The sequence below is a fragment of the Meles meles genome, chromosome 12, assembly GCF_922984935.1.
Source record: "Meles meles chromosome 12, mMelMel3.1 paternal haplotype, whole genome shotgun sequence".
NCBI lineage: Eukaryota > Metazoa > Chordata > Mammalia > Carnivora > Mustelidae > Meles > Meles meles.
Genome location: NC_060077.1, coordinates 46,619,438 through 46,644,940, shown reverse-complemented (window position 1 = coordinate 46,644,940; position 25,503 = coordinate 46,619,438). Strand labels below are relative to the sequence as shown.

The 25,503-nt window shown below is 37.6% G+C and overlaps 1 protein-coding gene across 3 annotated transcripts in view; it reads right to left on the bottom strand.

The window, feature by feature from the left end:
- Positions 1–25,503, bottom strand: part of MIB1 (MIB E3 ubiquitin protein ligase 1) — a 138,077-nt gene that overhangs the window by 87,835 nt on the left and 24,739 nt on the right. For all 3 annotated transcript variants that reach the window (XR_006821036.1, XM_046024771.1, XM_046024772.1), the window contains exons 3-7: positions 24,515–24,644; positions 17,783–17,887; positions 14,767–14,833; positions 13,269–13,473; positions 1,502–1,685 (exon numbers count right to left, since the gene is read on the bottom strand). Coding sequence is in view for 2 of the 3 variants with exons in the window: in XM_046024771.1 (XP_045880727.1) it covers positions 1,502–1,685; positions 13,269–13,473; positions 14,767–14,833; positions 17,783–17,887; positions 24,515–24,644 (691 nt within the window). In the remaining variant the exon portion in view is untranslated. The remainder of the gene's footprint in view (positions 1–1,501; positions 1,686–13,268; positions 13,474–14,766; positions 14,834–17,782; positions 17,888–24,514; positions 24,645–25,503) is intronic.

Below are 25,503 nucleotides of genomic sequence, written 5' to 3'. Positions count from 1 at the left end.
CTTAAAGACAATCGATGTATTTTTTTAACCAACTTCAATATCAAAAGCAAACAGAGATCATATATACTTAATTTTTTGGACAAAAATAAAGTTCTAAAATACAGCTCCTACAGAACATACACAACTATGACTTAGTCACTATCTAATTAACGCAATAAAAAATACCAGCAGCAGGGGCGCCTGGGTGGCTCAGTGGATTAAGCCGCTGCCTTCGGCTCAGGTCATGATCTCAGGGTCCTGGGATCGAGCCCCGCATCGGGCTCTCTGCTCTGCAGGGAGCCTGCTTCCTCCTCTCTGCCTGCCTCTCTGCCTACTTGTGATCTCTCTCTCTGTCAAATAAATAAATAAAATCTTTAAAAAAAAAAAAATACCAGCAGCATCTGCAAACTATGAAATGTCTTCGAATGAAAGCACCGTAACAATGAATTTATTTTCTTTTGTTCACTGTTACATCCTTGAAGCCTGACAGGCACATTGTGCTAAAATATCTGCGAAGGACTAAGGTAAGAAGGATGGACTGATGGAAGGACAACACAACATGAAGGACGGGAGGGGGGCCTGGACTTGATGGGAGGGAGCAGAGGACTAAATGAGACAGGCAATGGGGCTAGACAGGAAAAGGAGGAGCTAGCCAGGACAGGCACTAGACAACACATTAGGGTGCAGGGATGAGACATGAAGAGGGATGAGAGGGAAGGTACTTGGTAGAGGAAGGAGGCACTGAATGGGATGGGGGAACATCCTGTTCCTGGGGGAACAGGAGAGGACCAGTTAAGTGACTGGATGATAGGAGGACATAGGAAGGAAAGAAGGGGAGAGGAAGGAAATGGAGTACAGAGCAAGAAAGTGGGGGGGGTGTGCAGCAGGACAATATGGGGAGGAAGGCAGGACAGAATGGGTAGTACAGAAGGATGGGACAGAAGGAAAGAGCAAGACACAGATGGAGAAAGAAGATGGATGCCAGGAGGGTAGAACAAACAAACTTTTCTGTTTTTGCTGAACATTTGGTGAAAATGTATTGAATGAATAAATTAAAAATTAAACCGTAACTCTTTGGGAACAAAACCACCACAGAAGGCACACATTCAGAGTTGTTCTTTCACACTCTATGTTTTAGAAAGCCAGGCCCCCAAGTGAGAAAAGCACCAATGGTCCAGCACTGCTAGTAACTGGATGAGCACATCTCTCTCACTCTGGGGTTAAGAATCGGGAAAGTCTCTGTTGCCTTCTACCTACATGACATTCTCTACTAACAACTCTTTCCAAAAATATTAACTGCTGCCACATTTGGTCCTTCCTGGGCTAATTTAACTGGAACAAATTAGAAAGTAAAAGGCATTAAGTATGCCTAGTGGCCAATGAAGAGTACAATTCTCAAAGAATTAAGCTAATTTATTTTCCAAAATTAAAGCACTTTTTTAAAGCTACATTAGCATATTATAACTCTTAGTCTAAAACTATTTAATCATTTCTAGTCTGAAACTATTTTAGATATACTTACTGGGAGCATAGCTTCAGCCCATTCTCCATGTCCTCTCTGTAGAAGTTTGATTCTTTCCAGATCGTAACAAACTTGTACAAGATCACCCACTTGAAACTGTGAGGTGCCTCCTTCTGCACCCTGAGCAGCATCCCCACTTCGGACAATGTTTGCTTTCGTGAGAACAGCAGGATTGAAGGTCCACCTAAAAATCAAGACAAAACTCAAAATGGGTAAGTTTACTTAATTTTATTTTATTTTTATTTATTTTTTTTAAAGATTTTATTTATTTATTTGACAGATAGAGATCACAAGTAGGGAGAGAGGCAGGCAGAGAGAGAGAGAGAGGAGGAAGCAGGCTCCCTGCCAAGCAGAGAGCCCGATGCGGGACTCGATCCCAGGACCCTGAGATCATGACCTGAGCTGAAGGCAGCAGTTTAAACCACTGAGCCACCCAGGCGCCCCAGTTTACTTAATTTTAATATAACATTCTTAGTTAAACACTGAAGGGAAAAATTTTGTGACACATAACAGAGTAAAGCAATCCTTTGCAATGACATCTTGCATGATACGTATTTCTTTTTATAACTGTATCATGGAAATTTAAGAAAAGACTTATCTGTAATCACCACCGTAATATGATATACTTTTCTCTAGCTTTCTCTTGCATGTTTTAAAAATTGTTATAAAATACATACTTACTGTTAAATATTAAAACATTCCAGAAACATATAAAGTGAAATTTCTATTTCACACAAACACACCTGGATCACCACTTCCTATCCCACTGCTAACCACTGTTAATACTCACTCTGGTGTCAATTATGCTCCAATTAAAAACAAAATCTAATGAAATTAGGACAAAAATGGACATCCTTGAGTGCGCTATTATTTTTTTTTAATTTTTAAATTTTTTTAGAAACATATAATGCATTTTTTTTAAAGATTTTATTTATTTATTTGACAGAGAGAGATCACAAGTAGGCAGAGAGGCAGGCAGAGAGAGTGAGAGGGAAGCAGGCTCCCTGCAGAGCAGAGAGCCCGATGTGGGGCTCGATCCCAGGACCCTGAGATCATGACCTGAGCCGAAGGCAGCGGCTTAAACCACTGAGCCACCCAGGCGCCCCCATATAATGCATTTTTATCCCCAGGGGTACAGGTCTGTGAGTGTGCTACTATTTTAATGCACTAATATTTATAATGGAGACAGAGTCGCTTCCTTTTTCATAAACAGGAGATTTGATATATATCTCTTTTTCAGTGTGACAGATACAGTGTTACTTATTTTAATTCACTGGTTACAATAGCAGTCCACTGCAAGATTATACACATACGCAGTTAGCCATTTTCCTACTATCATTTAAAGTATTTTCAAATTTTCACTATGACAAATAATACTATAAAAAACATCTCTCCATGAACATCTTAGTACATGTGAGGTCAGTATTTCACTAGTGATTCTTAAAAAGCTACCTAATCATAGAATATATTTGCTTATGATTCTGATAGAGCCAAATTTCCCTAGATAATGCAGCATTTCTCTATACCATGAATAAGCTCATGGATAAAAATAGTAACTACTTTCAACTTGTCACACATGGATATTTCACAAGATTATAACCACCGCCTCAAAACAAATCTGAATTCTGATTTCTTCTTTGCTATACATAAGCATTTGTCTATGTTGCTACCATCTTCATAACCACCATTTTATTGACTACTTAATATTTTATCAAATAGATGTACCACAATATATAACACATTTCCTCCCCCCGGCCTATATGTCACTCCACAGAAAAAAGGTTCCCCGAACAAGCTTTTACAATATGACATACTATTCCCTCCTCCCCTTAATTCAAATGGTCATCAGCATTTAAAAGACTCTAAGAGATCATACATACAAAAACTTGTTACTAAGTTTGAGTAACCATGTAAGCAAACTTTACTTTCTAAAGCAATCAAAAAAAGAAAGAAGTGTCTCTAACCAGTTAAGAAAAAAATCAAATACGCATACATTTTCTTCTAGCCTTACAATCTTGGTGCTTTTTACTTTGCTCCCAATACTCCAAAATTGATGAGACCTATGATAGCACCAGAGCGTGACAGCACTCCCTCAAGTTGTTCCCTCTGCTTCCAGTGTTGCCCTCCCTGATGAAAACTCAGTCCATCTTTTAAACTCACTCCACAGGTCATTTTCTCTCTGAAGTTTCTTCTGATTTGCCTCATTAAAATCACCATGCTTCAGAATACCGTGAATACTCATCCATCATAATTACTTAACACCATTTTAACACAGTTCTTTCTGGTTTTGTCTATCCAAACTAAAAGGGAAATCCCTTCACAGCAGAGGACCATATCTTGTCTTTGTACTCCTAGCACTGATCATAGGGCTAATACAGGTTAAGTACTTATTACATTTTTGTTGAAAAAAAGAGCAACAAAAAACATTATTTTCTACAATTCAAATGTCATATTACTGTTGACACTACTGCCCAAGAAAGAATTTTGACCAAGAAAGAATTTGGCCGTAATAATCACAATTTATCTTAACATTTCCAAACAACAGACAAGGTAACAAAATGTTAGTAAAAAGTAACACTAAATGTTTACATGCTAATCTGAACTTAAATTGTGTAAATTTAAGATTTCCTTCTCTTTTTATTAACAGCTTTGAGATATAATTTATATAAAATTCACTCATTTAAAGTGAAATTGGTGGTTTTAGTATATTCACAACCTTATACATCCAAGTACTATCTAATTTCATTTTCATCACCACAAAAGATACTCCAAAATGATTAGTTGTCGATCCACATTTACACCTCACTCCAGCCTTTAACAATCAGTAATATACTTTGTTTCAACATATTTACTTATTCTGGATATTTTACATAAATCACATAATACGTGACCTTTTATGACTGGCTTCTTTCACTGAGCACAATATTTTAAGATTTATCTATGTTGCAGCATATGTCAGTATGCCATTCCTTTTTATGGCTGAATAATATTCTATTATATGGATGCATCATATTTTTTTTATCCATTGATCAGTTGATTGACATGTGGGTTATTTCCATATTTGGGGTGTTATGAACAACACTTCTACAAAAATTCATGTATAGGTTTTTGTGTGGACACATGTTTTCAATTTTCTTGACTATAAACCTAAGAGTGCACCAGCTGGGTCATATGTTAACTCTATATTTAACATTTTGAGGACCTACCAAACTGTTTTCCGAAGCATCAAGACCACTTCACATTCCTACCATCAATGTATGAGGATTTCATTCTAATTTCTCCACATCCTCACCAACACTTTAATCATATACTTTTTTTATTTTAGTCATTCTAGTATGTGAAGTGGTATCTCACTATGATTTTAAATTACATTTCCCTAGTAACTAATAACATGGAGCATCTTTTCATGGGTGTTAACTCCTAACCCATACTGTGACTGTATTTGGATAGGACCTTTAAGGAAATATTAAGATTAAATAAGGTCATAAAGGGGGGCACTAATTCACCAGGACTGATGTCTTCATAAGAGGGTCTGTTCTTCTCATGAAGAGAAAGAAAGGTCTCTCTTTCTCTCAGCATGCACAGAGAAAAGGCCATGTGAGGACATAACATTCCCTTACCCCAGCAGTAAGAAAATTGATTTCTGTTGGTTAAGCCATTCAATCTGTAGTATTTTGTTAAAACAGCCTTAGCAAATTAACACAATGCACTTATTGATCATATCCGTATTTTCTTTGGAAAAATCTCTATTTAAATATTTTGTCCATTTTCAAAATGGGTTAGTTATCTTTTATTGTTGAATTTTAAGAGTTCTTTACTCTAGACACAAATCACAAATCAGACATATGATTTATAAATATTTTCTCTTACTCCATTGTCTTTTCACTGTTAGCTCTCTTCAAAACACAAAATTTTAAAATTTGTCCAGTTTATTTACCTTTTCTTTGGTTCTTCTGCTTTGGGGGTCATATGTTTAATCCAAAGTCACACAGACTTACACTTATGTTTTGTTCTAAGAGTTCTATAGTTTTAGCTCTTATACTTAGGTCTATGATTGATTTTTTATTTCATATTTCTACATGGTAATATAGTTGGGGTCCAATCTTATTCTTTGCATAATGATAACTAGCTGACTCAGCACCATTTACTTTTCATTGCAGCTTTATTTATTTAATTATTTGAGTTATGACTGACATATAACATTAGATTAGTTTAAGGCACAGAACACAATAATTAGATGTTCGTATGCGTATACCTCATTTTATTGCACTGCATAGACAATGTTTTTATAAATTAACAGTTTATGGCAACCTTGCAATGAGCAAGGCTACTGATGCCACTTTTCCAACAGCATTCGCTCACTTCCTACCTCTATCACATTTTGGTAATTCTCACAGTTTTCAAACATTATATTTATTATGACAATCTGTGATCAATGATCTTTGTTTTTGTTTTTTTGTTTTTTGTTTTTTTGCTGGATCAATGATCTTTGGTGTTACTATTGCAACTGACTTAGGGAGCCATACCCATGTAAGACAGAGAACTTAGTCTATAAATGTGTGTGTCTGGATTGCTGCAAAGACCAGAAGTTTACCAGCTTTCTCCCTCTCCTCCAGCCTCCCAATCCCTGAGACACAACATTATTAAAATTAAGCCAATTAATTACCTTACAATGGCCTCTAAGTGTTCAAGAGAAAGGAAAAGTCACAATCTCTCACTTTAAATCAAAAGCTAGAAATTATTCACCTTAGTGAGGAAGGCATGTCAAAAGCCTAGACAGGGTGAAAACTAGGCCCCTTTAACAAGTTAGCCAAATTGTAAATGCAAAAGAAAAGGCCTTGAAGGAAATTCAAAGTGTTACACCAGTTAAAACATGAATGATAAGTGAAAAAGTCTTATTCCTGAGATGGAGAAAGTCTGAGTGATCTGGATAGAAGATAAACCAACCACAACGTTCCCTTAAGCCAAAGCCTAATCCCGAGCAAAGCCCTGACTCTCTTCAATTCTGGAAAGGCTGAGAGAGATCAGGAAGTTACCAAAAAGAAGTCTGAAGCTGACAGAGGTTAGTTCATGAGGTTTAAGGGAAGAAGCTGCCTCTATGACGTCACAGTGCAAGGTGAAGCAGTAAGTGCTGATGAAGAAGCTGCCCCAAGTGACCCAGATGATCTTGGTAAGATCATAAATGAAGGCGGCTACACTAAACAACAGTGCTTCAATATAGACAAACATCCTTCTCTTGGAAGAAGATGCTATTCAGACTTTTCACAGCTAGAGAGGAACAGTCAGTGCCCAGCTTCAAAGCCTTTAAGAACAGCTGACTGTCTTGTTAGGGGTTACTGCACCTGGTGACTTTAAGTTGAAGCCAACGTCCTTGACCATTCTGACAATCCTAGGGCTCTGAAGAATTATGCTAAATCAATCAGCCTGTGCTCTATAAAGGGAAGAGCAAGGCCTGGATGACAGCACATCTCTTTACAATATGGTTTACTGAATATTTCAAGCCCACTGATGAAACATACTGCTCAAGAAAAAAAATTCCTTCAGAAATAGTATAGCACTGACAATGCATACAGTCATCCAAGAGCTATGATGGAAAGCACAATGAGACAACTGCTGTTTTCATGCCTCCTAATACAACACCATTCTGCAGCCCACGGATCAAGGAATAATTCTGACTTTCAAATCTTATAATTTACAAATACATTTTGAAAGCATCTGGGTGGCTCAGCTGGTTAAATGTCCGACTCTAGATTTCAGCTCAGGTTGTGATCTCAGGGAGGTGCAATCAAGCCGCAGGTCAGGTGCCCCACCAGCAGAAGTCTATTTGGATTCCTTCTCTCCTTCTGCCCCTCTGACCCCTCCCCCCAACACTCTCTCCCCAAAATAAATAAATCTTTAAAAATAAATAAATAAGGGTGTCTGGGTAGGTCAGTCGGTTAAGTGCCTTCAGTTCAGGTCGTGGTCCTGGGGTCCTGGGATCAAGCCCTGTATCAGGCTCCCTGCTCAGCGGGAATCTGCTTCTCCCTCTGCCTCTCCCCCTGCCTGTGCTCTCTCTGTCAAATAAGTAAACAAAATCTTTAAAAATATATAAATAAATAGGGGCGCCTGGGTGGCTCAGTGGGTTAAGCTGCTGCCTTCGGCTCAGGTCATGATCTCAGGATCCTGGGATCCCGCATCGGGCTCTCTGCTCAGTGGAGAGCCTGCTTCCCTTCCTCTCTCTCTGCCTGCCTCTCTTGTGATTCCTCTCTGTCAAACAAATAAAATCTTTAAAAAAATAAAAAAATAAAAATAAAAATATATAAATAAATAAATAACGTAAAAATAAAAATACATTTTTGTAAGGCTTTATCTATCATGGATGGTGATTCTTTCAATGGAATTCAGCAAAGTAAACTGAAGACCTTTGGGAAAGGATCTGCCATTCTAGATGGCATTAAGAACATTCACGATTCACGCAAGAGGTCAAAATATCAATAGTAACAGGAGTTTGGAGAAAAGTTGATTCGATCCCTCATGGATGACTCTGAGGGGTTCCAGACTAAGTGGAGGAAGTCAGTGGAGATGTGCTGGAAACAACAAGAGAACTAGAATTAGGAGGGCCGCCTGAGGATTTAACTGTATTGCTGCAAGCTCATGATCAAACTTAACAGATGAGGAGTTGTTTCTTATAGATGAGCACAGAAAGTAGCTTCTTGAGAAGGAATCTAGTGGTGAAGATGCTGTAGAGATTGCTGAAATGACAACAAAGGATTTAGAAATTACATAAATTTGGTTGACAGAGCTGAGACAGGTTTTGAAAAGACTAACTCCAGTTGTGAAAGTTATACTGTGGGTAAAATGCTATCAAATAGCACTGCATACCACAGAGAAAACATCCATGAAAGGAAGAGTCAATCAATGCAGCAAAGGTCATTGCTGTCTTAAGAAACTGCCAAAGGGATGCCTGGGTGGCTCAGTCAGTTAAGCATCTGCCTTTGGCTCAGGTCATGATACCAGGGTCCTGGGATCGAGTCCCACATCAGGCTCCTTATTCACTGGGGAGCCTGCTTCTCCCTCCCTGCCACTCCCCCTGCTTGTGCATTCCCTCTCTCTCTCTGACAAATAAAGAAATAAACAAATAATCTTTAAAATTTAAAAAAAAAGGAAAGAAAAAAGAAATTGCCACAGCCACCCCAAGCTTCAGCAATCACCACCCTAATCATGCAGCAGCCATCAACATTGATGTGGGCACCAAAAGATGGAAACTCACAGATAGCTTAGATTATACTTAACGTTTTAGCAATAAAGTATTTAAGTATTGCATATTTAATAGACTACAGTATTGTCTAAACATAACTTTTATACATACTAGGAAACCAAAACTTCACTTGACTCACCTATTACAATGGTCTGAAACTGAACCTACAATATTTGCAAGGTAAGCCTGTATGTTATCAGCATCATCTATTGAAAAAACTGTTCTTTCCCCGACCAAACTGTGCTGGACCCTTGTCAAAAATCAAATGACCTTAAATGCAAAGGCTTATTCTCAAACCCTCAACCCCTGTCCCATCAATCTACATGTCCATTTTATGTCAGTAATATACTGTCTTGATACTGTAGCTTTATCATAAATTTTGAAATTAGGAAGTGTGAGTCCTCCAATTTTGTTTTTTTTTTGTTTTTTTTTTTTAATTATTTTGGCCAACAGACACATGAAAAAATGCTCCACATCTCTCGGCATCAGGGAACTACAAATCAAAACCACAATGAGATACCACCTCACACCAGTCAGAATGGCTAAAATTAACAAGTCAGGAAATGACAGATGCTGGCGAGGATGCAGAGAAAGGGGAACCCTCCTACACTGTTGGTGGGAATGCAAGCTGGTGCAGCCACTCTGGAAAACAGTGTGGAGGTTCCTCAAAAAACTGAAAATAGAGTTACCCTATGACCCAGCGATTGCACTTCTGGGTATATATCCTAAAGATACAAACATGGTCCTCCGAACGGGCACGTGCACCCGAATGTTTATGGCAGCAATGTCCACAATAGCCAAACTATGGAAAGAACCTAGATGTCCATCAACAGATGAATGGATAAAGAAGATGTGGTATATATATACAATGGAATACTATGCAGCCATCAAAAGAAATGAAATCTTGCCATTTGTGACAATGTGGATGGAACTAGAGGGTATTATGCTTAGCGAAGTGAGTCAGTTGGAGAAAGACAACTATCATATGAACTCCCTGATATGAGGAAGTGGAGATGCAACATGGGGGGTTTGGGGGGTAGGAAAAGAAAAATGAAAGATGGAATCGGGAGGGAGACAAACCATAAAAGACTCAATCTCAAAAAACAGACTGAGGGTTGCTGGGGGGAGTGGGGACGGGATAGGGTGGTGGGGATATGGACATTGGGGAGGGTACGTGCTATGATGAGTACTGTGAAATGTGTAAACCTGGTGAGTCACAGACCTGTACCCCTGGGGATAAAAACACATTATATGTTTATTTAAAAATTTAAAATAAAAATTAAGGGGGAAAAAAAAAGAAACCATAATCTTAAAAAAATATAATAATTTTGGCTAATCTGGGTCACTTCAATTTCCATATGAACTATAGAATTAGGCTGCCAATTTCTATAAAAAAATGCTCTAGGGTTTTGATATGGACGGCATTAAATTTGATTAGTTTGGGGAAAACTGCCATGATATATGCTGAATTATGTCCTCCAAAAAGAATGTTGAAATCCTAATCCCCAGTACCTCTGAATATGACCATATTTAGAAACAGGGTCTTTGCAGATGTAATCAATAAAAGGAAGTCATACTGGATTAGGATGGGCCCTAAATCCAATGAGTGGTGTCCTTATAAGAAGGTAATATGTAGTTAGCTTTGGTCATTTCTATGTAAAAGATTTTAGAATTCCCATGAGTTCAATTAACTTCCTTCTAGGTCTTCTCAGGGTTCTTTCCTTATGGATGGCAAAGCTACAAATATTGACCAAAATAAAACAGTGGAGTTGGGGGATTGTTTATGTGGCTCTCCATCTCAAATGATTTTCTCCAACTAGCTGAGTTTGACCAATCAGACTGATTTGAATGCATTTGAAAATAAAATCTGTACCCAGGGGGAGAAAACAAAAGAGGGTCCATGAAGACACAGGGACACACAGAGTCACCGAAAAGAAGGTCATGTGAAGACAGCGATAGAGAAATGAGTGATGCATCTGCAAGCCAAGGAACACCATGGATTGCCAATAACCACCACAAGTTAGGAGAAGCATAAACAGATTCTCCCTTAGAATCTCCACAAGGAACCAATCCCACCAACACCTTGACTTTGGACTTGTATGTAGCCTTCCATAATTGTGAAAGAATAAAGTGCTGTTGTTTAAGCCACCCAGTCTGTGGCAATTTGTTATGGCAACCCAAGGAAACTAATACACCATCTGCATAGTATCAGATCTCCCGATCCATAAGCGTAAGATGTCTTTCCATTTACTTAGATCTTCCCCAATTTCCTTCAACAATGTTTTGTAGACTTCAGTGTACAAGTCTTGGACTTATTTTTTTAAAGTAATCTTTAGGGGCGCCTGGGTGGCTCAGTGGGTTAAAGCCTCTGCCTTCGGCTCAGGTCATGATCCCAGGGTCCTGGGATGGAGCCCGGCATCGGGCTCTCTGCTCAGCAGGGAGCCTGCTTCCTCCTCTCTCTCTGCCTGCCTCTCTGCCTACTTGAGATCTCTGTCTGTCAAATAAATAAATAAAATCTTAAAAAAAAAATAAATAAGGTAATCTTTACAGGGGCACCTGAGTGGCTTAGTTGGTTAAGCATCTGCCTTAGGCTCAGGTTATGATCCCAGAGTCCTAGGATTGAGCCCCACATCAGGCTTCCTTGCTCAGCAGGGAGTCTGTTTCCCCCTCTCCCCTCACCCGGCTCATTCTCTCTCTCTCAAATAAATAAAATCTTAAAGAAAAAAAAAATCTCTATCTCCAATAGGGCCTCGAACTCACGACCCCAAGATCAAGAGTCACATGCTCTGCCAACTGAGCTAGCCAGGCTCCCCAACTCTTGCACTCCTTGGGCTAAACTAATTCTTAAGTATTTTATTCTTTATGATGCTACTATAAATGAAACTTTTCTTAATTTCATTTTCAAATTGCTCACTGCCAATCTACAAAAATGCAACTGACTTTTCTACATTGATCTTGTACCCTGCAATTTTGCTGAACTCACTTATTACTTCTAATAGATTTTTGTGAATTCCTTAGGTTTTTCTATATACAAGATCATGTCACCTGTGAATAAAAATGGTTTAACTCCTTCTCTTCTCTTACTTCCACCTTTTATTTATTTTTCTTGCCTAACTGTCCTGGCTAGACCCTCTAGAACAATGCTGAGTAAGAGTGGGGAGGGCAGACATTTTTATTCTGTTCCTGTTTTTACGGGAAAAGCATTCAATCTCCACCAATTATGATATTAGCGTGGGTTTTCACAGATGCCCTTTACCAGGCTGAAGAAGTGCCCTTCTGTTACTGCTTTATGTAGTTTTTATCATGAAAGGGAGTGGAATTCTGTCAAAGGTTTTTCTTCATCTCCTGGTATTATCACATGTATCCTTAAGATTTGAACACAATTAGAGCTAATTCTACACTCTGGTAAGCAATTTCATGTTAATTGTTTCATTATCTATATATAATTCCTCCCCTAAAGAACTCAACAAGTTAGTTTCTTTCAGTAATAAAGCTTTGACGATTATTCAATTTAACTATCGCTTTTTCTTTAAAATACAACCATATGGTTCATTTCAATTCAAAAAATTGAATATATTTTATTTTATTTTTTAAAGAACAGAATTTTTTTTTAAAGATTTTATTTATTTATTTGACAGACCAAGATCACAAGTAGGCAGAGAGATAGGCAGAGAGAAAGAGGAAGGGAAGCAGGCTCCTGGCTGAGCAGAGAGCCCGATGCAGGGCTCGATCCCAGGACCCTGAGATCATGACCTGAGTCGAAGGCAGAGGCTTTAACCCACTGAGCCACCTAGACACCCCAACTGAATATATTTTAGCCCTTAAGAGCAAATAAATAAAAGCCTCCAAGAAACTTGCAACCTAGAGGCAAAATAAATAACCATTTTCATATATAACAGGAGACTTAAACAGAGGAATGCCTATACCAGGGAGAGTGGAATATGAGAGAAGGTTCCCAAAACACAAAAACGCAGTATTTATGGGACGCAGAGGAGTTAATCCAGACAAAAAGGGAGAAAAAGGTATTCCACATAGAGGAAATTGGATGTGCAAAGGTACAGAGTGAAGAAATGCATGCAATTCGATGTTACTAATAAGGATTGATACATGCACATGTCTGTGGCAAGAAAAAGCTATGCTACCAAGAGATGACTCTCAGGAGAGACGGGTCAGAGTTCTAATTTTATTCTTCTCATTCAGACTGATACAGTCCATTGTGAACAAAGAACTTTTTAACTATATTTTACCTCATACTGATACAACGTATTCTGCTCCAGCAGGAAAAAAAAAAAAGGTAGATAGAACACTGTATCATAAATATATTCATATAAATTCACATACATACCACACACACACTTCTTATCATTTGTTCTCCTCTATTTTACCAACATATTCTGGATTTTTATCTACTATCTAACAGCTAGTTTTAAGGAGCCTTTGATTATAGCACATTATTTGCTTTTTCTAAGGCTCTTTCCTCTACATACTGACTTTATTTACCATTACTAAAAATTAAGAAATATTACCAACCTATTGCCACTTGGATACTGTACTACAATGTCATGATCTTCATCAATGCCACAAACAGTTCCAGTTGTAGTTAAAGTCTCAAACATGCCATCAGTCCATCCTCCATGACCGTGCTGCAAAGACTGCACAATTTCTAGGTCAAGATCTATATTTACTAAGTCACCGATCTGCAATCCACCAGGATTCCTATTGCCATTTTGCTCACCTGTAATTACAGAGGGAGTTGAGAGAGGAAAAGGAAAACCACAACAATATCATGCAACTGCATTATTTTTAAATAAAAACAAGCTCTAGATATTTTCATCTTAATCTAATCTTAAAATGTTTTGAGAGTATACTCAATAAGTATCAGATTCTGGTGTTAGCATCAATAAGAAAGAAAACAATCAGACTCACAAACTCAAATAATGTGATGATTTATAACAATTGAACAAGAGCAGAATCTATTAGACTATGCAAAGCTCCATCAAAGTTCGGGGTTTTGAAAACATTCACTTTTCTGCCTGGATGATTTGCTGACTATCCATGCAATAACTACACTACAATTACAGTTATTGAGGTTCGATAACTAACTACAGCCACAATAATTAGCTAGAGAATATGAAAGAGAACCTTGAAATTATTTTCTTCTCTGAACTACTTAGTACTATTTTTTACCAAATGACCCTTGTGATTTTTTTCCTAAGGAACATTTTTAAATATTTAAAAATCCATTCCTTAGATTATTTTCAAAACTAGTTCTGGCCAGGATTCATGATCAGAAAACATCATGACAAGGGACCCAAAATATGTATGTTGATTCTACACTTTTCCTGTGAAGGCAAGACACAAAACAAGGAAGTTTCTGAAAGCAAGAAAAAGGGATGATCTTGTCAAAAATACAAATATTTCTTCTACATTCTCCTTTAAAAAAAAAATCAGGGTATGTTGTAAGAAAACAGCACTTTTTAGCCAAAAGGGAAATAAAGCTATTTTAAAAAAGGAACAATAGGCAAGCATTCAGAGACTAAAGCCTTAATTAGAAGAATGTGGTAAATACTCAGCAGCAATAAAGAATCCACAAAATGAAGATAATATTTTATCTTTTTCTTATTTAATGACACATGAAAATTTGTTAATTATATAACCTTAATTTTTCATCTTTGTATTTAGAAAGCGATTTTACAAAAATTCTAAGGAATTTATAAGCATTAAGTTGTCAGATTCTATTATCAATATTTAAGACATACTGAAAGTCTAACACAAAATTTTTCAACATGTTTATAACCAAAAGACAAAGGTTTCAAAAAGATTATGACATATAAGTGGTATATCAATTCTCAAGATATGACAACTTCTTCAGAGTCTGAATAAATTAAAAAACACATACTTCATAAACCAAAATAAAACCCAAAAAGTATCTCCTTAAATAACTTTTTTTAGAGCCTAATTTAAACATTTTCTGATTTCATGAATTCTGACACACTATTTAGTAATTTTCACTAGTCTACTGACTCACCTAGCACAGGGCAGTGATCTCTGTAGAAAGAACCTCCCTTGGCATCCTGGACACACTTGAGATCAGACTAAGAAGAAAAGAAACCAGAAAAATCACGCTTGAAAACTTCAAGTATAGCTCAGTACCTAAAATAGGCAAAAATGTTCATTCAGAACATACCCTCAGCAAAAGTTAATAGCTCTAGGTTAACAGTCACACTAAACACTGCTTTCAAAAGCACCCATCAAAAATGAAGACTGATCCTCAGATAAGCCATACTTTATTTACCTTTAGCTTTCCTTGAAAGTTAAAATTAAGATGCCTAGATTTTTCCCATTAAAATATTTACAAAAACGCATATAAGACCTCAATAAATACCTAGTATTTAAAATGTACATAACACATTCCATTTTAAAGATACTTTTACAAAATAAAACAGCACAACTCATTTGCTCTGTTCAGTCAATTTTATGACATACACAAGGCAGATATTAACTCATTTAATAAAGAAAATTATCCAAAACTAAACAGCCAAAAAACAGAAAAGGACAGGACCCAATCCAGTCTTTTGGTTCCTTAGCCAGTTAATTTTTCTATTTATGTAAACTTTCGTCCTTACTTCCTAACATGGGCAACTCAAGTTCCTCCCACTTAGTTTTTATAAGAAAATAAATTGTTTCTTAAGTATCTCAACAAGGAGGCAGTTGTCAGAAAATGTGAACTCAGAAGAGCAACCTTGAAAGTTACTATAAACATTTAGATTTACTTTAAAGTGCCTAATAGTATAAGGGGTCAGTATATACTTACTGTATTAAGGAAAGGAGCTCCCTTATGGGGGGGGGGGGGACACACATACACATACACACACACACAACTCAACTCCCTTTTTTATAGCCTCCTTTGCCACTAGAGCATCACATTTCGCTCAGTCCTAGCAAAAGAGACACAGGGATCAAATTGTTTTAATATGATACTTTAACCCAATAATTCCACTTTTAGAAATCTATCCTAAAAAAATACAAGCATAAATGTGCACAAGGATGCTTACTGAAATGTTTGCAACAATTAAAAAAAAAACAACCCAGATACCATTGAGAAGCTATTAAAAAATGGCATAACCATACAGCAGAAGACTACTCAGCCATCAAAAAGGATCAACCTATACACACATACACACACACACACACATAATATATATACACCACTATATATATATATACCATCATTAAGTACCTCTCCACATATAACTTCTAAGGCTTCATCTGAAGCAATAATCAGAATCCCCCCAAAATTCACAATTTAAAAACAGGAAGAGGCATAAAAACACTAATGAAAAACTGGAAACTAATGCTATTTTCAAGTATTAAAATTGACAAATCAGGTACTTTTTTTAGATTCACGTTGTTGGCTTTTTAATTTATCCCATATAAATATATATTTATTCCACATAAATGGAATTTATGGATATGGGTTATGGACATGGGATAACCATTATCCCATGTAAATAGAATAAATTAAAAAGCAAAGGAACAGTGGGATATTTTTCCCCTCCTACCATGGGGCATAAAACAGTTGGGACAAAACAAAAGTTAAAGAATTCTTTGAAGGAGGAATGTATTCGAGATGGAAAAGATATAAAAGGTATTAATACTTTGGCATTAATATTTAGTTGTACTCCATAAATTAAATAGCTGAGGTCAACATTTGAACAGTGATCCATGAAATGCAGAAATATAGAGCAATCCATTGAATAAACCACCATTATTCTCCTAAGCATGTAATTCGAAGTGTTTTTAGGTCAATCATTTTCTTTTTTTTTTTTCCCCGCCAATTCTGTTTTTTTTAATAACACATAATGTATTGTTTTAGGAGTAGAGGTCTGTGATTTTATCGGTCTTACACAATACCCAGTGATCACCACAACACATAACCCTCCCCAAAGTCTATCACCCAGCCACTTCATCCAGCAACCCTCAGTCTGTTTCCTAAGATTAAGAGTCTCTTATGGTTTGTCTCCCTCTCTGATCTCACCTTGTTTTATTTTACCTTCACTTTCCCTATGATCCTCTGCCTTGTTTCTTAAAGTCTGCCATATCAGTGAGATCATATGGTAATTGTCTTCCTCTGACTAACTTATTTCACTTAGCATAATACCCTCTAGTTCCATCCATGTTGTTGCAAATGGCAAGATTTCATTTTTGATGGCTCAGTAATATTTCATTTTACACACACACACACACACACACACACACACACACACAAACACACACAAACATACACTTCTTTATCCATTCATCTGCCAGTGAACATCTTGACTCTTTCCGTTGTTTAGCTATTGTGGACACTGCTGCTATAAGCATTGGGGTGCACATGCCCCTTCAGATCACCATATTTGTATCTCTGGTGTAAATACCCAGTAGTGTGATTGCTGGGTCCTAAGGTATTTATTTTCAACTTTCTGAGGAACTTCCATACTGTTTTCCAGAGTGGCCACACCAGCTTGCATTCCCAAGATCATCTTCAACTACCAACACTACTCTTTAAAAATAGAGGGGGAAAAAATCTCCTTAAAAACAACTGTAACACTTACTGTAATTTATACTTTTATTAGCTACCAGAGCTAGAATACGAATATCCTATGAAAACCTCATTGTAATACTATAGTCCATGTCCATCCTGAGGAGCAGCCTTACAGATGATTCTAAATCTTTTTGATAGATTTTAGTAAATAAACCCCTAACTCAGATTTATAAGGGATCAGCTCTACACAGTCAATATATGGTAAGCGACCCAAATATTAACTGAGGACAAAATCAAATTTACTATCAAACAGCATAAGCAAATGTACTAAAAATGTAAACTTTATTATAACCTCACTTTACAGATTTTCTTCCTACTGCAAAGTCATGATTCAGATGGCTATATTCTGACAAAAGAATATGATAAGAGGAAAATAAAGGACTACAATAAGGGCTACTTTTATTTCCCTTCTTTCATCTATCCAGTATTTTTATCTTTTGTGATTCTTACTACTCACCATGCCCTCAAAGCCAACTCTGTAAAGGTTCTTAGCACCATTGTCCCAGAGAACATATGCTGCACTATGTGGGCTTGATGCACTCCAGTCCTGGATTTCTGTTACCTAAGAGAATTGTCATGGAAAACAATTTTTTTAAAGGAGAGAGGATAAATTAGTTCTTTTAATTACATTTAAAATATTACATATCATTTCAGCTATCACCTTATGTAAGAGGATCATGAAAAATACTTGTCAAACACATGTCACTTCTAACAATATAACTCAATTATAACTAGAGATATAATTCCAGAATTATAATTTCTAAAATCATTATAGAAATTCTGAATTGGGAGGCTTAGTGATTATAGTAATAGATTACCAGAATATACATAACTCAAACAAAATCTTAAATTTTGATTCTTAAAGTGTTCCCTTTAAGAATAGTGTATTATTTTTTTTTAAGATTTTATTTATTTATTTGCAGAGAGAGAGGTCACAAGTAGGCAGAGAAGAAGGCAGAGAAAGAGGGGGAAGCAGACTCCCCACTGAGCAGAGAGCCGGATGCGGGGCTCAATCCCAGGACCCTAAGATCATGACCTGAGCCAAAGGCAGAGGCCCAACCCACTGAGCCACCCAAGTGCCCCAAGAATAGTGTATTATTTTAAACCCATTATTCATTACAAAATTGAAGATCTTTGACCAGATACCCAGAATGATTTAAGATAAATCTGCTCTCTGGTGAGCTAAAAGCTGAGGCACAATGCTTGATGCCAATGTTTAAGGAAGATGAGCTGACATCACTCCTCCAGCACTATATCCCTCAGTTGCCCGAAAAGGCAAGAAACCCATGCTAAAACACCATGCCTACAATGGAAACCCAGACACAATCTCTAGGCCCTATACCCAACAGATGATTCATAAGCTCTTCTGACATTAAAACAAAACAATACAAAACAAAAACACTACCAATAACAACTGGGGTTGTTACTCCTTAAGGGCCAAGAATCAACGGCATAAAAATAATACACAATGAGTGCTGAATTTGTTCTCAAGTAAGCCAGTCTATAGCTAAGAATGGGGAGTTGAACATGTGCAACTCATTACTTTTCTCCATCCTGACACATATAATCAGCCACTCTGTACAGTTACTTAGAATGCCAAGCTGATGTTAAATATAATTTTAAAAGCATGACCTTAAAACATAATTTTAAAGCATAACCTATTTGAAAAAAGATACATAATAATCCTTCCTTATTTTTACCCTGATTTAAAAAATCATTTTCTAAGTTAATGCTTTATGATGTTTTTGTAAAGATAAAAAGGCTTTAAGATTTAATCAAACAGGGCGCCTGGGTGGCTCAGTGGGTTAATGCCTCTGCCTTTGGCTCAGGTCATGATCTCAGGGTCCTGGAATCGAGTCCCGCATCAGACTCTCTGCTCAGCCAGGAGCCTGCTTCCTCCTCTCTCTCTGCCTGCCTCTCTCCCTACTTGTGATTTCTCTCTGTCAAATAAATAAATAAAATCTTAAAAAAAAAAAAAAGATTTAATCAAACATTTGAGAAAGATTTTAAATTGTTATTATGTAAGTCTATTTATTTTTAATTTTGAAATAAATCATACATTATCAAAAACATAACACATATAAACTTTAAAGAATAAAAAAATGAGGGGCACCTGGGTGGCTCAGTAGGTTGAGCCTCTGCCTTCGGTTCAGGTCATGATCTCAGGGTCCTGGGATTGAGACCAATCGGTTGACCATTCAACTCTTACTTTCAGCTCAGGGTGTGATGCTGGGGTCATGAGATCCCCGCATCAGGTTCTATGCTGGGCATGGAGCATGCTTAAGATTCTCTCTCCCTCTGCCCTTGAGCCTCTACCTTCGGCTCAGATCATGATCTCAGTGTCCTGGGATCGAGCCCCAAATCAGGCTCTCTGCTCGACGGGGAGCTGCTTCCCTTCCTCTCTCTGCCTACTTCTTGTGCACACGCGCGCGCTCGCTCGCTCTCTCTCTCTCTCTCTCTCTCTCTGTTAAATAAATAAATAAATAAAATCTTTATAAATAAATAAATCCTTTTAAAAAATGCTAGATCAAGTAAGTATGTATTTTTTTTTTAAACATTTTATTTATGGGGTGCCTATGTGGCTCAGTCGTTAAGCGCCTGCCTTTGGCTCAGGTCATGATCCCAGGGTCCTGGGATCGAGCCCTGCATTAGACTCCCTGCTCAGCAGGAAGCCTGCTTCTTCCTTTCCCATTCCCCCTGCCGCTTCTGTTCCCTTGCTCACTGTATCTCTCTCTGCCAAATAAATAAAAACTTTAAAAATATATATTTTATTTATTTGAGAAGGAGACAGAGATAGCAAGAAACCACAAACAGGAAGGAGAGGGAAAATCAGGCTCCCTGCTGAACAGGGAGCTAGTAGTGGGGCTTAATCCCCGGGACCCTAAGATCTCGACCTGAGCTGAAGCCAGATGCTTAACCAACTGAGCCACCCAGGCACTCCATAAGTCTGTATTTTTATAAGGGGCACAAAAATGCATTTGACTAAAAAACAAAGACTACAAAATTTATTTAAATCAAATTCATCTTATATTTCAAATTACTTCGGATATAAGGAAGTTCATTAGTTAAGCTCTGAATCCTAAATGAAATTCCTTCATTTGTTAATATGATCTGACTTATTGAGGGGGGAACAAAGTGGAAGGCTTAAGAAAGTAACTACATGGGGCGCCTGGGTGGCTCAGTGGGTTAAGCTGCTGCTTTCGGCTCAGGTCATGATCTCAGGGTCCTGGGATCGAGTCCCACATCGGGCTCTCTGCTCAGCAGCGAGCCTGCTTCCCTCTCTCTCTCTGCCTGCCTCTCCATCTGCTTGTGATCTCTGTCAAATAAATAAATAAAATCTTAAAAAAAAAAAAAGTAACTACATTAATTTTATAATTTCTATTCTGATTAAGAAAGATGTGTAGAATAGCTGCTAAAACCATTAGGTAAAAGGTTGCTGAGGAAAACAAACTGACAATACCACTGATCAATCTTAACCTCACTAACAATACGATAATCGGATTTTGCATATGCCTGATGTGATACCAGAGAGCACAGTGCACTCTTATGAGATTCTCTTGCCAAAACAAAATTGAACCCTAATCTAATCAAGCCTCTATCTCTAACAACTAGTTTATAAGAAACACGAGGGTTAGTGGAACAAGTAAAAGAATACCATAAAGAATCAATAGGAAAAATCCAGAGAACCTGATTTCTTCAACAAATAAATGGAATTTTTAAAAATTATTGACAATTTTTGAAATTGGGTTTTGGGTACATAGAAATTTGTTATACTGTTCTTTCTACTCTGATGTATGTTTGAAATTCTCCATAATAAAAAGTTTTTTTAGGCACATGTGAGTGGCTCAGTCGGCTGAGCATCTGACTCTTGATTTCAGCTCAGGTCATGATCTCAGGGTTGTGAGGCTGAGCCCCGAATCAGGCTCTGTGCTCAGCATGGCATTTTTCCTGAGATTCTCTCTCTCCCTCTCCTTCGGCCTCATCCCGCACTCGCACACATGCTCTCTCTCAAATAAAATTTTTTTCAAATAAAAAGGTTTCTTAAAAGAAAGAAATACATCTAATGAACCTATGTAAAACACAACTGACACATATGCAAAAGCATTTATAAAATGAAAATAATTTTCAAATACTAACAGAGTACTGGTATTTGAGAAACCCTTTAAGAATACACAACACAGCGGTGCCTGGGTGGCTCAGTCAGTTAAGCATCTGCCTTTGGCTCAGGTCAGGATCCCAGGGTCCTGGGATCGAGTCCTGCATTGGGCTCCCCACTCGGCAGGAATTCTGCTTCTCCCTCTCCTGCTCCCCCTGCTTGTGTTCCCTATCTCTCTTTCTCTGTCTAATAAATAAATAAATAAATAAATAACATCGTTTAAAAAAAAAGAAAGACTACACAACACAGGGACGCCCGGGTGGCTCAGGCGGTTAAGTGTCTGCCTTCAGCTCAGGTCATGATGAGTCCTGGGATCAAGCCCCCAACAGATCAGGCTGAGCAAGGAGCCTGCTTCTCCCTCTGCCTTCCACTTTCCCTATTTGTGCTCTCTCTCTCTCTGACAAATAAATAAAATCTTAAAAAAAAAAAATACACTACACATTTCCATGGTGTCTTTACATCATGTTTCCCAAAGCCTACACTTGACGTGCTTATTTTTTTTTTTCTTAAAGATTTTATTTATTTATTTGACAGAGAGAAATCACAAGAGAGGCAGGCAGAGAGAGAGGAAGGGAAGCAGGCTCTCCGCTGAGCAGAGAGCCCGATGCGGGACTCGATCCCAGGACTCTGAGATCATGACCTGAGCCGAAGGCAGCGGCTCAACCCACTGAGCCACCCAGGCGCCCTGCTTATTTTTTTTTTAAATAAGATTTTTTAAGATTTTATTTATGTATTTGACAGACAGAGATCACAAGTAGGCAGAGAGGCAGGCAGAGAGAGAGGAGGAAGCAGGCTCCCTGCTGAGCAGAGAGCCCGATGCGGGGCTCGATCCCAGGACCGAGACCACAATCCAAGCTGAAGGCAGAGGCTCAACCCACTGAGCCACCCAGGCGCCCCGACATGCTTATTTTTGTATACGAACTTTGTTATCACCATTCAAATCATGGGACATGTTGGTGTGTGGTGGGCCAAAGACCATGTCAGGGCTGCAATCTCAGCCTGGGCTGGTATGTACCCCTTAATATAGCTCACACTGGCCAATTTAGTTGGACACATGCAATAATAGTGGTGGGGTGAGAATCCTAAGCCTCATACACAGGTTAAAAAAAAAAAAAATAGGTAAGATACTACACACTATTATGTTCTGCTTTGTCTTACTCATAAAACTTTGAGGTGGATCACAGTAATCTTAGAAACAAAAAATACATAGTAACTCATCCCCTCTAACTATTCCTGGCCAAGGCCACAACTTCTGTCCTGCCTGAGGTCCTGTGTGAAGCCCTGTGTTTCCCAGGACCTTGCCTACTGACTACCCCTGTCAACTCCCAGGAAAGCAAGACAGGTTAGCCAGAGACTATTCAATTTATATTGCCTTGGGCGCTTTCATCTATAAGTGGCAATTCTACTCTATCCTTACACTTACTAAATTTGTGCTTGCTACTTGACTTTTCAAAAATGAAATCCTAAACGTTGTGGGACACAGCATTATCCTACAAGAAGAAAGAAAAACAATGGAATAAGAACATCAAATATCCATTATCTTGGAGGCGCTTAAAACTGTAAAAGGATAAAAAGTAGCCTTTTAAAGGTACCCATAAGGTTCTATTCTCTAATCTGTATAGTGGAAACAAAAGTGTTCATTTTACTAATACTCTTTAAAACTTCATGTATTTTATACATTCTTCTGTATTATACAGAACTACTTTCACTGTGAAAGTTATTGTGGAAGTTGTTCACTACCCAAGCGGCCTCACAAAAGAGAAGACTAGGCCTGACATCCAGCCCACAATCTACTTACAAGACCTATGCACTGGGGCAAGACTGTTCCTGCTCCCACCCACAAAAGCGTGCCTTCTCTTTGCAACACGCTTGCCAAGCATGCCCCATAACATTCCATCCACCTAGAGATGGCGCCTTTCCCAAATTCATACTACTCTATTTTCCTTTTCAAAGCAGGGCTCCTTAAATTTTCACATGCATATAAATGACCTATGGAATCTTGTTATAATGAAGATACTGATTTAGAAGATCTAGAAGAAAGGTGACCTATTACCTTTCTAACCAGCTGTCAGGTAACACCTATGCTGCTAGTCCACAGCCCACACTACAGTCACAGAATTTAGATTTACATTTTTTGCCTATCAAATCTAATTAAAATATACATTTCAGGAAAGTGGGAACTTTGTCTCTTTTGTTCAGTGCCATATCCCTGATGTTTGGAAGAGAACCTAGCATATACTAAGTGTTTAATAAATATTTACCAAATTTTTTAAAAAAGCAAAGTTGCTTCCTTAGTGAAAATCAAAGTACTTAAAATATAATGGCTAAAACACATATGTCTGACTTCCAAACATTAAAATTAGACCTTATTATTTAAAAAATGAAATCAACATAACACTCAAATAATAACTCAGAAAACATGTATTAGAAAAAAAAGAAAATATGTATTTGAAAAAAAACATTTAAAAATTTTAAATTCAAAAGGATCTATACTAAGCTACTCCAATATCTCTGCCTATCCCATCCCAATTAAATAAGCTATACAAAATTCCCTTCAGAATAACTGCTATAATTGACTCCTGGACAATTACCTGAGAAGGGTAACAGAGTTAAGTAAACTGGTTAACCAAAGTAGATGCCTATTACCTCCCCCTTACCCCAGAAACAGGCCTCAAGGGAATTAAATATAAAACAAGCACATTCAAATGAAAACTTAATAAAAAGAAAGTCAAAAGCATGATATACTACTTAGGGAAGACTGGCCCAAACAGCATGTTCAGAAATGCCTGCTGGCCAACAAAATGGCAACATGAAGCCAAAAGGCAGAAAGGTAAAATCTACCCAACAACTTCTCAATGAATATCAATATTTACAACAACACAGGAACAATATTTATTCTTCCAGAAAAAAAAGATTTTAAAAACTGTTACTGGTATAAGCAAAAATGGGCCAAGAAATTCAGTTATAGTAATAAAAATCTTCTGAACATACAATATTATAGAATAACATGATGAATTAATTTTAAAAAGTCACCTTTCCCCTTCGTCCATTTCCTCCATCCTGATCTTCCCATTGCCAGTCCACTCCTCGTACCACTCTGGCACCTGCAAAGATCCCTCTGGCTGTAATCTTCTTAGATTTTCTACGAGACTCTAACAGAACCCTAAAAGTAAAAGTATTTATTTTAAATTACATAAAAGTATATTAACAGTAATTTCTTTATTTATACATATGTAAATGTTTTTAGAGAGAGTGAGTTGGGATGATGACCCCAAGCAGGCTCCACACCCAACAAAGAGTCCAATGCCAGGCTTAATCTCACAACCCTGATATCATTACCTGAAATCACGGGTTGGGTGCTTAATGACTGAGCCACCCAGGTCCCCCGCCAGTAATTTTTTTTTAAGATTTTTAAAATTCATTTTAGAGAGAAAGCAAGCAAGCGTGGGGAGGGGGCAGAGGAAGAGGGAGAAGGAGAGAATCTCAAGCAGACTTCCCACTGAGCATGGAGCCTGACCCAGAGCTCAATCCCATGACCCTGAGACGTGACCTGAGCTGAAACCAAGAGTCAGACGCTCAACCAACTGAGCCACTGAGGCACCCTAATTTATTTTTAAAAATAAAATCATAAAAAAGGCTATTTTAAAAGTACAAAAGATTTTTATTTGTTCTAGTTAATACGTTAACAGCATGACACATAAATACCGTTACACTCCACAGGTGATAATGGTGACAATAGTTAGAAGAAAAATGATATCTAATATTTACTGAGCTTTTACTGTAAGTAAAGCACTTACAAACGTGTAAAAGGTTACTATACTCCTAAAGAGTATATTTTATCCATTGTTATATTATTTTATCCACTTTACAAATGAGGGAACAGTCTCAAAGAGGTAAGTGATTTATCCAGGGTCACAAAACCTAAATAATAATGGAATGGAATCAACATATGAATCCAGTCTAACCACTCAGAGTATCACTATATCCTTCACCACTTTAGAAGTGGCAAACTCAAACTCCTA